The sequence below is a fragment of the Budorcas taxicolor genome, chromosome 13 (genome assembly GCF_023091745.1).
Source record: "Budorcas taxicolor isolate Tak-1 chromosome 13, Takin1.1, whole genome shotgun sequence".
NCBI lineage: Eukaryota > Metazoa > Chordata > Mammalia > Artiodactyla > Bovidae > Budorcas > Budorcas taxicolor.
The window spans coordinates 57,313,321-57,330,299 of NC_068922.1; the positions used below are offsets into that span (position 1 = coordinate 57,313,321).

Genomic DNA, 16,979 nt, shown 5'->3' on the forward strand with positions numbered 1-16,979 from the left:
AAAAAAGAAAATGATCCCTGGGCCTTGAGGGGTGGGGACTGTGACCCTGGGAAAGAGGATTAGGGGAGGGGGCTGCGGAATTCTGTCTTGGGCGCAAGCTCCCTGTGAATTCTGGAAAGCCAGGCTCTCAATTGTAAAAGCCGAGCGCCATCTGCCAGCCAGATACGAACAGCCTTGCATTATTTTATTGTCTCCACTTCCCAGCCCTAAATAGTTGGTGTTCTGGCCCCTTTCCCTAAAAGAAAGGAAGAAAAAAAAAGGTATTGCTTGCTCAGAAACCTCCCTAAAGTAAGAATTTTTTTTTTTTTTAATCTCAAAAGAGAGGAAGAGAAAATGAGAAAGCAAAGAAAAAATGAGGGAATCTCTTAAGAGGCTGATTTCTGACCCCAGGTTTGAGCTGGGCAGACCTCCGGGGAGAATGGGACAGCTCCCCCCTCCCCCTGCCCTTCTCCAATGAAGCAGTCCTGGTGGCCTTTCCCCAACCCTTTCTTCCTGGCAGAATGAAAGGTCAGCGCCCAGCTTGGAGCCTGCCTTAATATGGGAAGTCAGACCCTATCTCTGGGGAATCAAGGTTTTAGGGTCAGAAAGAATAAAAAGCGAGACCTGTGGCACCTGTCAACTTAAATCTCAGGATAAGACGTCTGCAAGGGATTTGGCTTTGTCCCTTGGGTCATTACCTCTTTCTACATAAAGTTGAACACTGACAGCCGCACCTCCTGGCTCTCTCTAGGGCCACCCACCAAGCTTAAGTATCTCCCCTGACCATGCAGAATCTTCAGGACGAGGAGCCTTGTTGGTATTTTAAGGATCAAGTTTTGGCCTTTCCTGGCTGTCACTTGGCAAATTCATGGAATCCTTGAATAGAGCAGTGGAATCAACCAAGGTTCTGGAAATGAGAGCCAGCTAATGTTCACCCAGTGCACCCTTTCCATGATCCTGGGAAGAAGCCAGGGCTTCTGTGCCCACCCCCTCTGCAATCCGGGTAACTTGGGAGCATGGCAAAGGATGAACACAACAAGTCCACCCCGGACCAAACCTCCCAAGGATAAAGATCCCGAGAGAAACCCTCCAACTGGAAAAGAGAACCCTCAGTCAAGTGTCCATCTTAAAACAAGCCATTTGTTTGCAAAACAAAATGATCTTAATATGCTTCCCTTTTAGCAGCTAAAAAGGAAGAAATGAAATCACCTAAGTGTGGAATTATAAACAGCTATTAGTTTTATGACAATCCAACTTTTAAAATTTTTCCCCTAACGTCTGGCATTTGTTTTGGGTTCTGCCTGGAGCCTTCTAAGCATTTCCTTGGAAAGATGTTGCACTTGGTCCCAGGCAAAAAGTCAAAATCAACATGCAAAAAAAAACATGCCTTGGGTAGTTTCGAGGATTCTGCAATAAGCAGATCTTAGTTAGAGGGCACTTTGCTTAACTAAACTTGGAACCTATTTTTTTTAATATCCAGTAGATAATTTATTAAACTACCAACCAGTTTTCACCCTTTATCCTAAAGTAATCTTAATAGTAAAAGCAAAAATCTAAGTTCTTATAGGTATGTAGAATGGAGAGTAGGGTTTTTTTTTTTCCTTCTAGACTTTGCAGTTAACTTAAGGGCCCCAAATTCCAAGTTCGCTAAGGAAAATGAAAAAAAAAATTCTTAAAAACTAATAAATCTCAAATGAATCTGTAATAGCTCTATTGGAAGACCAGAAGGGGGCAAACATGTAAGTGTTTTAGGCTCAAAATATAATAAAGAAGCAAAAAGTCTCCTTCCATAAGGGTTAATTGGGCGGGGAAGGGGGCTGGTTAGGTGCAAGCTGGGGGGTGCTAGACCACTATTTAAAAATAAAATGACTTATTCACTATACTTGAGTAAAAAAATAATCTGTAAAAAATTTTTTAAATTACTTAGTCTTATTGTGATTATTCCAAGATATTGGTTATAGAATCTGCCCTAGCAATGGGGGTATGGACGGCTGGGTGTATCCACCATCTTACCAAAAACCAAGTGCAACTCTTGAACAGGAAACGTCCTTGGGTTCTCACTTCTGTTGGCACAAGTATGTCTTATTTCTTAAAGATCTTATTTTACCTTCATCAGTACAGTCATTCAGAGTCATTCCTTCCACTGCCCCCTACCCACCTCTACAACTTCCTGCCTTGAAATCTCAAGTCTTAATGGTTAGGGGTCACCCCCATGCAATGGGCTGGTTCCCCATAGGGCTAGGACTACAATGACCCAGCTAGCAGGGCCTACACCCTATGGCTGCAATGCACACATTACCAATCACAGGCTCTGGTTTTTGTTTTTTTTTTTTGTGGGACACACGTAGGTGAGGCCCCAACCATCTAGACCTGTTATGTGACCAGCAGCCATCTGAGTACCAGTCCTTACTATCCTGACCATACTCGTCTCTGATGCAGAGTGAATCAATTTATGCACATCAGATAGGGAGAATCCCATCCCCTGCCTGCTTCAAACAGAAGCCCCTAAAGAACCCCTAAGTGGTAGATGAGATCACTGAAGGGTTAAAATCTATTTATGCCCTGATCTACTATTTATTAGCTACAGACTGACTTGTGTAATCAGCAATCTTAGACCGATTCATTATTTCCTTCCCTGTAATAATTTCCTTTTCTCTTCCATTTAGGGTCATCTAGTAAACTTCTGGAGGTCACCTTCTTCTCAGAGATATCTGGAAATCAGTTCTACCCGAGAATGTAGGATCACCAACGCTGAAATTAACATTTCTGAGTGGTTACTAGTAACTGAAGTTAGCAACTTTTTCTCTGAAGATAATAGTTTTCTTTTTAAAGTGGTCAGGTTATGATCTGTATGAGCTCTGCCTTTCCTAGGATTTGATGCTGATGTGAGGGCAGTGGTTCTCAACTGGGGGTGATTTCTGTTCCCCCACTTCCAGGGGACACCTGGCAATGACTGGAGGCAGTTCTGGTTGTCACACTTTGTGTATGTGGTGGTGGTGGGTGGGGTGGGGTATGTGTGTATGTGTCTATGTCTGTAAATGTGTATATGTTTGTGTGTATATGTATGTATGTGTATGCATATATGTTTGTGTATATATGTGTATGCATGTATGCATGTGTGTATCTGTGTATGTTTGTGTGCATGTGTATTGTGTGTATGTGTGTGTACATTTGTGTCTGTGTGTATATGTATGCATGTGTGTGTGTGCATGTTTGTATGTGTACGTTCGTATATATGTGTGTTTGTGTGTATGTTTGTGTGTCTGTATGTGTATGTGTGCATGTGTATTGTGTATTTCTGTGTATGTGTGTGTGTGTGTATGTGTGTTACTGGCATCTAGTAGGCAGAGGTTAGAGAGGCTCCCACACATTCTACATTGCACAGGTTGGTCTCCATGGCAACATGTCAGTGGTCTGCCTATGAAGGACCCCTCTGTTATACAGAGCCCCCTGAAAATGCTAAACTCCCAGCAGAGAGCCAGCAGGGAGAAGTCACAGTTTAAGAATAAGAGGGACTAGTTTTGACCAAAGCTCCAGGGCCTTACCAACCAAAGGGGTTTTGATCAGAACCTGGGCTTTGTCCTGGGGTGGGGCTGCAGGGAAGGGGAGCCCTCCTCTATCTTGGCTGGCTCTCCTCTTCCCCTCTCGCTGCCATACCGATGTGACACCTTTCTTCTGCCTGTACCACCTCACCATCTAGTGGTCACCTGAAATGCCAACTCACTCCCATCGTCTCTTGGCCCTTCTAGAGTCAGTCAGTAAAAAAATAATTCATATTTGGGGGTGGGCAGTGGGTGGAAGGACCCCTGAATGACATATATGATTTTATGAATAAGTTAATGGAGTAGACTCTGGGCCTCTCAGACCTATCCAGAAAACAGTGATTGAGAATTAACACGGACACTTGCTATAACTTCAGAAACTACAAAGGCCAAAAAAACTTAGGAGGTACCTTATGGAACCACAGAGAAACAAGAAGCATCTACTTAAAAGGGAGTGTCCATGTGCCCCAGCAATTTCAGTAGCTGTGTACCTCATAAGTGACACACCCTATGTCAACAGGTTGGTTTGTTTTCTTTTTCAGTGGACCAGTTAGCTACTTGTATGGCTAAAGAAACTGAGGCCCAGGCCTGTGGTCCCCCAGGTCAGTGGGGCCTGGATGGAGACTTGCCGAGATGCAGGACCTGGCTCTGGATCCTTCAGCAGAGCCCTGGCAAGCAGCCTCTCTTGGCCATGGACTACATTACAGTGTCTGCTTTTAGTCTGTGTGCCTCATCACAGGAATTACTGTTTCTTTTTAAAAATCCCACAGCTATAAACTTACCTGAATAAAGGTTCCCTGTAAAAAAGAAATATATATATCCATCTATATCTTCACAGTCATTTGCAAATTAGCAGTCAGTTTGAGGCAAGGCAAAACTGCTCAGAGAGGAAAGAGAAGTGAGGTGCTCTGGTCTTTTGATCGTAGGGGAGAGGTGAGAGCTGGATAAATCAAGTTCTTTTTCCCTTAGAAGAATTGGCGCTGTGTGCTGATATGGAGGTTGGGAAAGCTTGTCTGTGGCACGCCTTCAAAAGTGAGTACGAGATTTCCCTTCCCATTATCAACTCGTTAAGGGAAGTTTAAGGTACTCACTCTGTCCTACACACCAAGTGTGTGTGACAACTTCAGAAACGTTGACTGACTCATAATAAATCTGGGATCCGATAACAATTTATGCCTTTATACCTCCCTCCTCGCCCCAATTTGAATCATTAAGAAACATCAGTAAGATCTTATGTTCAGGTTCTGTGGGCAGAACTCCACGAGTCAAAAGGCTTGAGAATTCTCCTGAGGTTTAACAAATTACCCTGCAGTGCATTCTTCCTCTAAGGCAGGATGGCAGCGCATGCTCTCTTACTGTTCAGTTCCCTGCTCTGTCACAGATCAGTCCCCGAATGTCCTTCCCTGTTACAGCCCCCAGTTGCTGCCTGGGTGAAACTACTCCAGGAATTCTGATTGGAGGGGGCTGCGCCTCTCAAGGGTTTGCTGTTTGTCAGAGACCAGAGCGTCTCATGTCTCAGCTGAGCATGTCATCAACAACCAGGAAAAGTCAAACGTGGGTATTTTTGGGTGTTGTTCCCTACCTCATTCTCGGAGGGTCTTCTCATCTTCCATTCCCAGTGGCTGGCCTTCTTCTCCATCTGGCTGTCGGAAGGAAAACTAGAGACAATCTTTTTTTTTTGGCATGTGTAATAAGCACAGAGCAATCAGTGCTCAGGACCCCGGGCTCAACCACAGTAGTGATTTGATTTATAGATAAGGGCTAATAAAGAGGAGGGGGGGCGGCAGCGAGGGATCTGAGAGGGGAGTAGGTAATGCTTTCTCAGGACAGGTGAAGAATAAGCTCCCACCTCATCTTGTCACTCACCTAACAGTGACTCCACACCATCATAAATGTGGCAACGTGTCCGTCTACTGCTTGGGTTGACTCTTGTTTATAAAACCTGGATAAAGAGTGTATTCCGAAATGTTGAGAAGGAAAAGACAGGATGGGTGCCTCGGATTTTTAGAATTTGTAAGTCTCACAGGGAATACCGTAAACAAAGAAGACAACCAGTGACTTTCCTGGCGGTTCAGTGGTTAAGACTCTGCGTTGCCAGTGCAGGGGGTGTGGATTCGATCCTCGGTAGGGGAACCAAGATCCCACAAGCTAAGAAAATATGAGACAAACAAGCAAATAAAAACCCTCACTTGGACCAAGGAGAGAAAAATCCAGGAAGACAAGTAAGACACCTAAAAATAATGGCTGCCATTTATCAGACACTTATATGTGCCAAGCCCTTAGTTAAAGGCTCCTCTCAGTTTTTAGTATCTGGTGCCCATTTTAGACAATGAAGGAAAAGGACACATCCTTCTCTGATTCTTCTGGAAACACCCCTCCCCTCCCTTTTCAGAGGCTCCTTGGCCTACACCAATGGTCAGTTTGTATCTGGGGCTTCCCATTAGCCTTCCTCAGTTTTACAAAGGCCACTTGGACTAGTTGACCCTTTAGATGACTCCCAAGGAGAGACCCCGGCCCGACTTTTACCGTCTTATGCCCTGCATGACCATGGGCCAGAACAGGAATCTGATGGAACAAAGACTCTTTCAGTCTAATTCAATGAAATCTGTTGAGGTTGGAGTTAACAGGGCCAGAGTCTGAGTTCCTCTTCCTTGGCAGGGGGGTGGTGGTGGGGTGGGGTGGGGGGGCACCAGGGCTGGAGAGGGTTAATTAGGCTGACCAGTGCTTGCAGTTTCCTCCTCAACTAACTTTTTTCATTGTTAGTGGGGACCCTGTCACATCAACTGTAGAGGACAGTTTGCCTTTGCAATCTACACGTCTCCCAAAATCACTTCATGGGGAGGGAATTAGAGGGTCACAGTTGTCACAGTTCTGCTGGGGGTGAGAGGTACATTTCATATGGTGGGGAAATTGACTCTAAAAAGATTCATGGTTGATATGGAGAATTTCAAATCTAGTCAGTTAGGTTACCTTCTCTAAAAAAGATGTCTTTTTTTCTTTTTTGCTTAATATCAACCTTCCTCCATAAAAGTCAAAGGTGATTTCTAAGATTATGCACTGACTCTCACTAAGAAGGAATTAACCCTGACTAAAAGGAAGGAATACTTTTTAAAAAATAATCACTATGAAGAATATTGAGCAAGAGTTATTTTAATAGGGTCATTAGATCCAAGCCAGGAGATTCTAAACAAGTCTATTACACTGGAACACTAAAAATGGAGGGGGCTAGGCATAAAAGCAACTATTTTAAAATGATGATGATGGTGTATTTTTTTTGTGTGTGTGTATCTTTTTTAGTAGAAACCTGAGTAAAGAGAAAAACTTTAGACCTCACTAACGAATACTTCTGGGGGATTTTTAAAAGACTTTAAGGAAAACCTGCTTTTAAAAAAAGAAGTCCAACAAACAAACTAAGGCTGTGGTGTTGGCAGATGGGTTACAACAAATGTGGAAACAAAATACCACCAGAACAGTGACAGGTATTCCAGAAATGGGGAGGCTCACGTTTCACGGACACACAGTGGACATTTATAAGCAGGGATCTGTCTGGTTCTGGCTATAATTCAGGAAGCAGAAGACTGCTGGGCACCTGTCATCTGACAAGGGAACTAGAGAACACACAGCACACTTACAAAACGATGCCTTATAGCGTATCACCGCATTCTGGGGACAAGCAATGAATTAGAAACTTCTGACGCCCTCACTTATCTTGCAGAGTTGAGCAAAAGTAACTGACATTTAATCACTAGGCTTTTGGTTTATTTGCCTATGCAGTGGGGTCCCATCACATTTTTATTGCCCAAGGCTGTTGCAAAGGATGAATGTGACTGGATGAAAGGCATTTAAAAATACAGTAAGAATGTGCTATCATTATGTGTAATCATTACTATTACAGGTTACTAATAACTCTGAAGGCAGTGAAGCTGTTCCTTTCAAACTGGGGGTGGGGAAGGTAAGGAGGTGGGAGGAATAAACAAAAAAGTGACAAATCTTATTTTGTTTTTTTTTTTTGCTGAATACCAGTTTTCCAAGGTATCTGTAATGTAGGCAAATGATAAAAACTAACATAGCTATATAGAAAAATGGTTTTATTTGAAGGAAAATCTGTAGGAAATTGGATTTTAAAAGGCAAGGAAGAGATTTTTGGCCTGATAAGCCACGACTTTCCCACTGCAACAAATGACTCAGTGGAGGCATTTTGAATAAGGAAAAAAGGGCTGAACTGAAAAAGGAAAAAAAAAAAAAAAGGAAAGGGGTATCCAGCAGGATGAGACGGAGCCCTCACTGTTGTACTTGGTGGCATAAATGATCATACAATTAATTGAGACTCACTGTATAAATAAAGTGTCATGACAGAATAGCCATTATTATATATATAGCATTTACCTGCACAATTTTAATAAATGCAGTAGCTACTAAGAAATTCTAACCTGGCAGTCCCTTCAATTCTTAAAGGAAAATGATGGAATCACCCAAATTAGGTTTCAAAAAACATGTTTAAGCCACTGAAATTACTCAGAAAGGCAATAGAAACATGGAAATAAATCTATCGTTGGATAGTGTTGAGTAAGAAATGGGCTTCACTTTTTTTTAGCTATTCTAGAATTTCAGTCATGTTATCGACTATCTAACCATTTACCTATCTTTTTAAGAATCTCTGTAATGTGGTTAAGCTGTTTGGGCAATAAAAATGGGGAAGGTATATACACAGAAATGCACACATGTTGTTAAAGCAACATTTGAATCTGTATGTCACAAATTATCAAAATGATGGTCATTTGGTCTGCATTTTCAAGGGTGGGCATGTATGGATATCTTGTTTTATGTGTTAGGATTTAAATATTAGTGAAAATGTTTGTCCTAGATGTCTGTGGGTCTTCACCCTGCCTTCTCTCCCCCTCCCCAATCAGTCATTCAGATCCAGTGGGGTACCTCTCTTGTCACTTCAGCAAAAAAACCCAAAAAACAAAAAACAAAGTCTTATCAGACTGCAGCCTGGCTCAATGAGCCACACTGACACAGCAGGCAACCTGGCTTTCTGAATTCAGGTTTTCCTGATAGACAGGGCCCAAGGCTCACTGGACCACACTGCATGCAAAGGTGCTTGACCTGGGTGTAGGGCCAGGGTGATGCAGGGTGACCCCAGCTAATCTTTATAAGGTGAATTTTCCCCCCTGCATCAAAACAAGACTAAGCAAGGGAAACTTCTATTGTTCTTAAGGCTCAGCCTCAGACATGGACTGTTTGCTGCAGGGTAGATGTTTGTATAACCTATGGCATAAGCCTCCAGTCTTGATTTAAGTGGGTGGTGCGCCCCACCCTAAAGGTATAGGAGAGGAGATTCTGGGCATGGAGCAAAGGAAAATTTAATGAAGATCTGCTTGAAAGATTTTTACAAATGAGGCAACTGAGGCTGCAGCATGTGAGGGACACTGCCAATTAGGCGGCAAGTGCACACTGTGCCTTGGCTCTCCTGTCTGCCCCCAATTATGGCCCCTCCCCCATCACAGGTGTGCTACCCAGTGCTATGTTTGGAATGTTGAAATGGAACTGTTGTGGCAAAATCAGTTGTCCGCAGGAAAAGAACACATTGTCATTTGAGGCTCTGGGCCTTTAGTGCAGTTAGGGCATCTGAAGTGTAAAACTACCTCCCTCCTGGATGTTTTTGAGGGAAATGATGCTGTCCTTATTTCCCTGGGTGGGGATGAATAAAATGACCATCACATTTAAAACTGTGACTTGTGGGAAGCACATATCAAAATAGCACACAGTTATATGGCACATCACAAAATATTTAGCAAATGTAGCATAGCCTGAAAAATTGTAATCTTGAAATCCCTCGAGAGGGCTTAGAGAATAAAATTTAAAAAGTTAGGATTGTGGAGTTTCACTTTTGAAATCTTCACTTAAGCCACACATTCAGACCTTTGCTAATTGCTGCTCTGATAGTGGCACAGGAATCAAGACCCAGATTTGAGCTAAGGACAATCTAGGGGAGGGGGAAGGAGGGAGGGGGACTGGGCGGGGCCAGGGAAGGACTGGGGAGACGCAGCAGAGGGTCTTGTTGTGGGGGGAGGAGGAGGCTATTGGAAAAGTGAGGGGAGGAGGAGGGCGGAGGCCAGGGCCATCAACGGCATCCTCCCAATGGGATTATCAACAGATCTTTTAATGTTTTTGTATCCCAAGCCCATATGCAGAGGGTCTTACCTTTGAGCCTCTCTGCCCCCAGCTAAAGCTGCTTGAAAAAATTCACATGTAAACATTTAGATGTCTCACAGTTTTTTCACATTTTATCCACACACTTAAAATACACTGGAAGCTTGTTTTAAAAAGTTTTATTTTAATTGCATTTCAAACACAAGATGGGCATTCAACTCCCAACGCATAACCCCTCTCTTAGAACCAAGCCCCTCCTACTGTATTTGGTAAAAGGGTAAAGGATTGGCTTACCTCAGGCTCTTCCCTAGGTTAAAAAAAAAAAAAAGATTTCATAGTTTTTAAACATAGCCACGCCCATCCCCTGGAACCAGTCCCGGTGTGGTTTGTAGGGTTTTTTTGCCCCTCCTCCCTTCATCTCCCACCAGGTAAACCGAATGTGTGCAGAATACCAAATTTTTGCGCGCAGCCCCGGACACCCCAGATACCTGCGTGTCTGGTTTTTCAACCGTAAAGGCGGGAGGGTTTGGCGAACGAATAAGAAGTGAGGAAACGCTTAGCGCAAAGGGGAAAAGAGAGAGAAAGACAGACAGAAAATAGGTTATGGAGGCCGCCCGGAGGCGGCCCCCGCCCGCAGCTCAGCTGGTGGCCCCACAACCTCCCCAGCATCTCCCGCTACTTTCTCAGGCTTTTCCCGCCGCCCGTATCGCGCCGCCCGCTGCAGAGCGCCAGCGCCAGCACACAGGTACCGCCGGAGTGTGTTGTGTGTTCACGGAAAGTTTTTGCCCGCGCAATGGCGCAAAACACAAGACAGCCCATTCCCCGGTACAAGTACACAGTCGGCGGGTAATTTGGGGGGTGACAGGGATGGGGGTTGGAGAACACTTGAGGATACCATGCACAGGCGGACACAATGTGGACACCAATGCACACCCACAACAAGCTGTCCGATACCGGGAAGCCGAGGCGGGCGAGGCAGGGACGCACGTTCTCCATCAACCCCCAACCCACCAACGGCCCCAGCCAGCTAGCATGAGCGACCCCTGAGCGCCCCACCCCCACCCCATCCCCCCGCCCCGCAGTTCCTGGCTCACCTGAAGCCCCCGCCTTTCTTGCCGTCCCCCACCCCACGACTCGGCGACGTGGTCTTACGATCGCTGGCACTGGTTTGTCCAGCTGGAAACGACCCTTAAGTGTTGTATCGCGCCATGTTTATCCCCCAAAGGGCACATTCTCCCCCACCCAAGCCCACCCAAGATTCCTCCCGCTCCCAGGGCAAAGTTAGGGCCCCGTGCTGGAACTTTCTGGCAGGTTCTTCCCGCCTCGGCCCAGACACCCACCTCCCGCCGCCAGGCCCGGAGGCCCATCGGGCAGCCCTGCCACCCGCTCCCGGGGTTCCCGGGTGGCCCTGCTCCCCACGGGCAAAGTCCGCCGCATTACCTAGAAACAGCATGCGGTGCGTATGCGAGTTGTCCATCTTCTTGTTCTGGAGTTGCTTGTTGGTGAGCTGGCTGTGTCTCTTCTCGGACCGCTTCTGGCCAAACTTCCCCGCGTTTTCCTTGCGGTCCTGTCTGCGCTTCTCCGCCAAGGCAACCTTCTTGACCTTGGGGCTGAAGGAGCCTCTGAACTGGGGGCTCTCGGATCCGAAGACGCAGCCTCGGAAGGCCCGGACGAGGAAGTTGTGGAGCAAGTTGCTCCGGGGCTTTCGGCGGCGGCGGTTTCTCTTGGACGAAAACCAGCGGCGGCATCCGAAGGTCCCATCGTCGGATTCGTCTCCGCTGTCGCTGCTGACCGATATCTGGTCGTCGTAGAGGTAGCAGCAGCTGGGCTCTGACCTGCCCCGCCAGGCAAATGCGCGCGGAGGCTGCGGAACAGGCGGATCGGCAGCCTGGATCTCCGGGCTGGGGGGTCTAAGGAAACTGATCTCGGGTCGGGCTCCCGAGGTGGGGTTTGCCCAGGTGATAGGAGTGGCCCTGGGGACGGAGGCTGCCCGGGGGACAGTGGCTGCCCGGGGGACGGTGGCTGCCCGGGGGACAGGAGCCGCCCGGCCAACAGGGGCTCCCCTGGCGACAAGAGCGGCCGGGGCTGCCCCAGCGACAGAAGCGGCTGGGGCGGCAGGAGCGGCCGGGGCGGCAGGAGAGGCTGGGGCGGCAGGAGCGGCAGGGGCTGCTCCGGCGGCGGGGGGGTCTGAAGCAGCCGGGGCTGCCTCGGCGGCTGGAGCGGCCAGTGCTGCCTCGGCGGCGGCGGCAGGGGCTCGGTCCCCGGGATCAGGGACCTTGCCTCCCTCTGCGGCTGTGGTGGCTGAGCCTCCCTCCATCTCGGCTGCTTCTCCCTCGGCTGGGGGTCTCTCTCCCTCTGCTTGCTCTCTCTCAACGGGAGCTCCGGAGACCTCGATGCGCAGATCGTCAAGCGCGACTGGGGGGCTGTCCATGTCGCCGGGAGCGTCATCGACCCCAACGGGGGCGCTGCCAATCTCGCGCGGGGGTCTGGAGACCTCCATCGGGGGGCTGTCTCCCGCGAAGTGTGGAGAAGGTCTGACAGCCTCTCGAGATGGGCTGCCGATGATGCCGGGGACCCAGAGGGGGGGCTCGTTCGCGGCGGGAGTGAGGAGGATCGCACTCGAGACCGCGACTGTCGTGATCTGGCTGCCCCCACCGCCGTCGATCTGTGGGATAGCTCGGGGGAGCCCAGGGGGTGGGCTGTCGTCCCCCAAGGCTGCTCCATCAAAATCGAATGGCAGATCCTCCTCGCGGGGAGGGCTGCATCCTCCTCTGATGCCTGCGTTTGCAGGTCTGATGGCTCGGGGCTCCTTGGGAGGAGCCCTGAAGACCACCGAACCTGGGCCTCCTGGAGCAAGGTCTGAGACCTGCAAGGGAGGTTGGTTGTCTCCCTGGTCAGGCTGCTCGAACTCAAAAGGCATAGCTTCTTCTGGTGGAGGGCTGTAGCTTCCCAGGCTTGGAACGGCCTCATGGGAGGCTCCGGGCTCCATGACCGGTGGGCTGAAGGCCTCAAGGCCTGCACCGGTCCCAGTGGTGTCTCCAGGATGCTCCAGGGTAGGCCAGAAGCTTCCCAAGCTGGCCTGCTCGACCTCGAAGGGCATGGCTTCCTCGGGAGGGGGGCTGTACCCTCCCTGGGCTCCGGCTTCCTTGATGGCCTGGCTGAGGTCCTGGAAGTTGGGTCTGGAGACCTCTGGGGGTCCACAGGCTTCGCCTTCAGTCTCGATGGGGATGGGCTCGCTGTGAGGCGGTGGGGTCTCCATCTCTTCGGCTGGGCCAGGCCCAGCACCGGGGGCAGCTGCCCCTGGGGCCTCCAAAGGTGGTTGCTCGGGCTGTTCCCCGAGTTCAAGGGGGTTATTGCGTTGTCCTGACATATTATTGCCGTCGAGGCAGTTGCGCACGCCCATAACACGGTGGCGGCTTCTTAAAATAAACTTGGGGCCCCGTGAGACGGAGCACCCAACCGAACTAGGGTGAAAAAAAATATTTTCAAAAAATTTAAATCAAAGTACCAGCTGGAAAGTTCTCCGACCTCACTATCCAACCCTAGTGAGGTCTAGGGGTTCAGGGGTTCAAGGCCTCGAACCCCAGACCATGGCAAAAACAAGTCTATTTTTGCTGGTTGAGTCTTGGCTCCTTTCTGGTCACTTTTTATCCCCTCAGGCTGCCCCCTGGACACCCCCCACCACCTTTGGCCTTACTCGTCCCCTCCTCTCTCTTTTGCTCAGTCCCAGGCCAGCCCCGCCTGCTTGGATCAGAGGAGCGCGCCGATTCGGTCCGAAAATCGCTCGTAGTGCTCTTTTTCTGCCACCAGAGGACGCAGGTCCAGTGTCGAGATGGCTCTGGGAGCCGGCCCCAGGCTCCGGGAGCCCCAGACTTTGGGTAAGGGGGCCGATGCGCGCAGGCCTCGCAGGGACGTTTTGGCTCCTTCCAGTCCTCTCCCTGACTGATTTGTTGTGTTTCTCCTCGCTTCTCCCCTGGTCAGAGAGAGCGCTCTCCTGCGTTGCAGGACACGTGACGCAAGACGTGGGCCCCGGGCTGCGGGAGCGCAGGAGCTGAACCCCTCCCTCCCAGACCCAACAGACTCTCCTCGGGGGGAGGGGGGACTGCAGGAGTGTTTCGTAACCCCAAACTACCCCTGAACCCCTGAGCCGCAGCCCCCAGCCCTGAGCAGCCTCAGATCCTAAGTCCCGAGTCTGGAGCGCAAGGCTTCGGGCACGTGCGAAGGGGGTGCAGGAGTGCGCGGCGATGCGACAGGTGGTCGTGAGCCCACCGGCGGAGCAGACTGGTGGCGAGGGGAAAGGGGGTGACGAGTGTGAGCACGCAATTTGTTTTTAAAATGTGTTTGGGGTACTTTACATCGCTTCTACGGCTTTTGTTTGCCGATTGCCGAGGCAGGCTCCTATAAAGCACATCAATGTCCCCCATCCCCACCACATTCTGGGGTCTCTGCAGTGGCCTACGGTGACGCAGGCAGGGTTCTTCTCCGTTCATGGGGACGACGATAAGTACAAGGGAGTAATAGGGTCTTGGGTATCTACTACCAAGACCCTACAAGCGGTAGCTGCCGCGGCACGGAACTGGGGGTTGTGGGACGCACACAGGGACCCCACAGACTGAAGGCCCCAGAGTTCCAGGGGTCTTGCTGTTCTGGGAGAAGGCTAAATGGAATTTCAGTTGAGATTTATGGCCGGTTTAAGGTGGTCTCGGAAACTGAAAAACCCTGTGCGCACCGAACCCAAAGATACACACCGTGCCGTGCGGGCAACTGCGACCGCGGTGCGCTTGTTGCCCGCTTCCGGCACCGGCTGCGGGGTTGATCTGTCAGCTTCTCTAGCCCCTCTCCAGCCCCCTTCAAGTTCTTGTCGTCTCGCTATGGGTCCCCCAAAACAGCTGCTTTACTTTTCTAATGCCTGAGCCCGCTGAGGCGGCACTAAGTCCGGCCACAAACCCGGCAGTCGCCCGGCTTGAGCTCCCATCGCCGTCGCTGTAGCGTGTGGTGGGCTCAGCGCCGGCAGGGATAAATGCCAACACCACCTGGGTGGGCTTGGCGTGCGCATGGACACAGATCAAGGTTTGGGGGTTTGCGGAGGGATTTGAGCCCCAGGAAAAATTTGCTGCGTGTAGTTCACGTAAGACCCGGGACTCAAGCATCATATCTGTCTCGCCAGTGGGTGACATGGACCTATGAGCCACTTTTAGGTGGAAGGTAGCTGGGCAAGAAGGAGGTGATCACTTGGCTTTAGGGCGTGGGGAGGGATGGTACGTGCAAGGTGGGCTGCGGCAAGCGGGGCGCATCGCTTAGATCGCATCGCCTGGATCGCTGTATCTACGAGCCACGGTCAGGCTAACCACGTATGCACACACACTCCCACCTCGATAAACCTAACACATCCCTCTTTGAACGAGGGGGTCAGAGCCACCGCGCATCATTGCCCCCGTACCACCCATGCGGATGAGCTGTGCCGAGGAAAACTGACAAAGTCGGACCCCGGGTAATGTTTGGAGCCCCGCCCCCCCCCCCCCCCCCAAGGGCGTATCATCTCAGCTCTTCGGGTCAATACACTTCCAAGTACCAACACTGAACTTTGGTTCAAACTTTGAACAACTACCCCCACGCGTAACGGCTCAACCTTTTGGGCATCCACGGAATGTGCCAACTGGGTTGCAACAGTCAATTCACTCCCCTCCGACCCCAGCGCTGGGTCAGCCATTGGGCTGGGGTCACGCCAATCAAGGCTGCCTAGCGAATGAGCGGGGGGCGTGAGACCGGAAACCGGATGTGAGTGGGAGGTCCAATAGGGGGCGCCGCGTTGGAACGCCCTAAGAGGTTGTGCCGCTGGGGTGGTTAGGAGCGGTTGGTGGGCGGGCGTATGGCGGCCAGGCCTGGGCCGCCACGAGGCCTGCTGGCGCTGTGGGGTCACTTCCTGACGCCCCAGGTCACCGAGGCTGAAAGAGGAGGTGGGGTCTCTCAGGGAGCAGCCCTCGTTCTCGCCGATGGCGGCGGGCAAACCCCTAAGGGGGATCCGCTGCCGGGGCGAGGCGAGGAGGAGGCGAAGGGCCTGCAGGTAGAGGGCCAAGACCCTGAGGAGAGAGGGGGCTCACTGCCCCGATGCAGAGGAACGGCCCCAGATGGATAAGGAGTTGAGGTCACGGGGATGCTGAGCCCTGCCGAAGTGGAAGGTCAGTAGGTGTCGCGGTTTGGAGCCTCAAGGAGGCCGCAATGGGGGCCCTAAAGGGACGGTTTACACTCACCAGGCCTCGCGCACAGCCCATGTCACCGAGGCTCTTTCCCACAGCACCATTCAACAAGGAATGGATGCAGAGAGTCTGTTCTGCATCCCCAGGAGCCTGTAGCACCTGGATTATTTGCCAGGAGAGCACACGCACTGACGGGATGAAGATCGGGCCGACAGTATCCTCCCTCCTAGAGGCTAAGCAACATAAAAATGAAAAGACAGACCCCTCAACTGGGGCGGTGGGCTGGGGGGTACCTTGTTGGAGAAAATGGAGTTGCAGATGGGCCTCCACGGAGGGATGGATGGCTAGGCTGTAAGCAAAAGTGGGGGGATGGGAGACGTCGGCCTACCACGAACAAAGATCCAATAGTAAGAAACATGGCACACGGCTGGATAAAGAGAACAGGTCACCCGGCCGGGCCTGGGGGAGCAGTGGGAGAGAGAGGCAGGGAATACTGGATAGTGTTTCTCTGAGGATGCCATGGAATAGCAGGGCAAACAGTTTGGAGGCTTCTTTGGTAGGAAATGGAACAGATATTGAACTTTTTTTTTTTAATCCTGCAAGTGAGGATTTGAGCCTAGTTTTAGGGCAGGATTGAAGCAGTGTGGAGGATGGTCCTGCTGAAGAGAACAAAGGAGGCCCTGGCTGGTCGTGACCTTTAAGGGAGAGAGAAACAGGCACAGTGAAGGAAGCAAGAAGGCTGGAGGGAGGGACTCAGAGGGATCCCAGAGGACCCTCCAGCAGCCCCCGGGTGCAACATGCAAGGGTCAGCGGAGCCCAAGTCTGGCCCCTGGGATGGAGAAGTCAGGGAGGACCTGGAGAAAAGCTGGCATGGTGCCTAGCCAGTCTGGTTTTGGACCTGACAGAGGGGAGAAGGAGGTACAGTCTGGGTGGAGATTTCTTTCAGCCTATCATTTAGGAGGACGGGACCAGAGTCAAGACAAGACCCCAAATTCAAAGTGACCGTTATCCTTATTAGGATATGAAATCATTCGATCAGATAAAATCTTCAAGGGGAGAAATAAATTTGGTGATAGACTCTCAAACACTTGGAGCACTGGAGAGA

At 50.4% G+C, this 16,979-nt stretch overlaps 1 protein-coding gene across 1 annotated transcript in view; it reads right to left on the minus strand.

The window, feature by feature from the left end:
- GNAS (GNAS complex locus) overlaps nt 1-13,080 on the minus strand; it is a 53,868-nt gene extending 40,788 nt beyond the window's left edge. The window contains exon 1 of the mRNA XM_052650647.1: nt 11,118-13,080. Within this exon, the coding sequence (XP_052506607.1) occupies nt 11,118-13,080 (1,963 nt within the window). The remainder of the gene's footprint in view (nt 1-11,117) is intronic.
- Nucleotides 13,081-16,979: the final 3,899 nt, after the last annotated feature.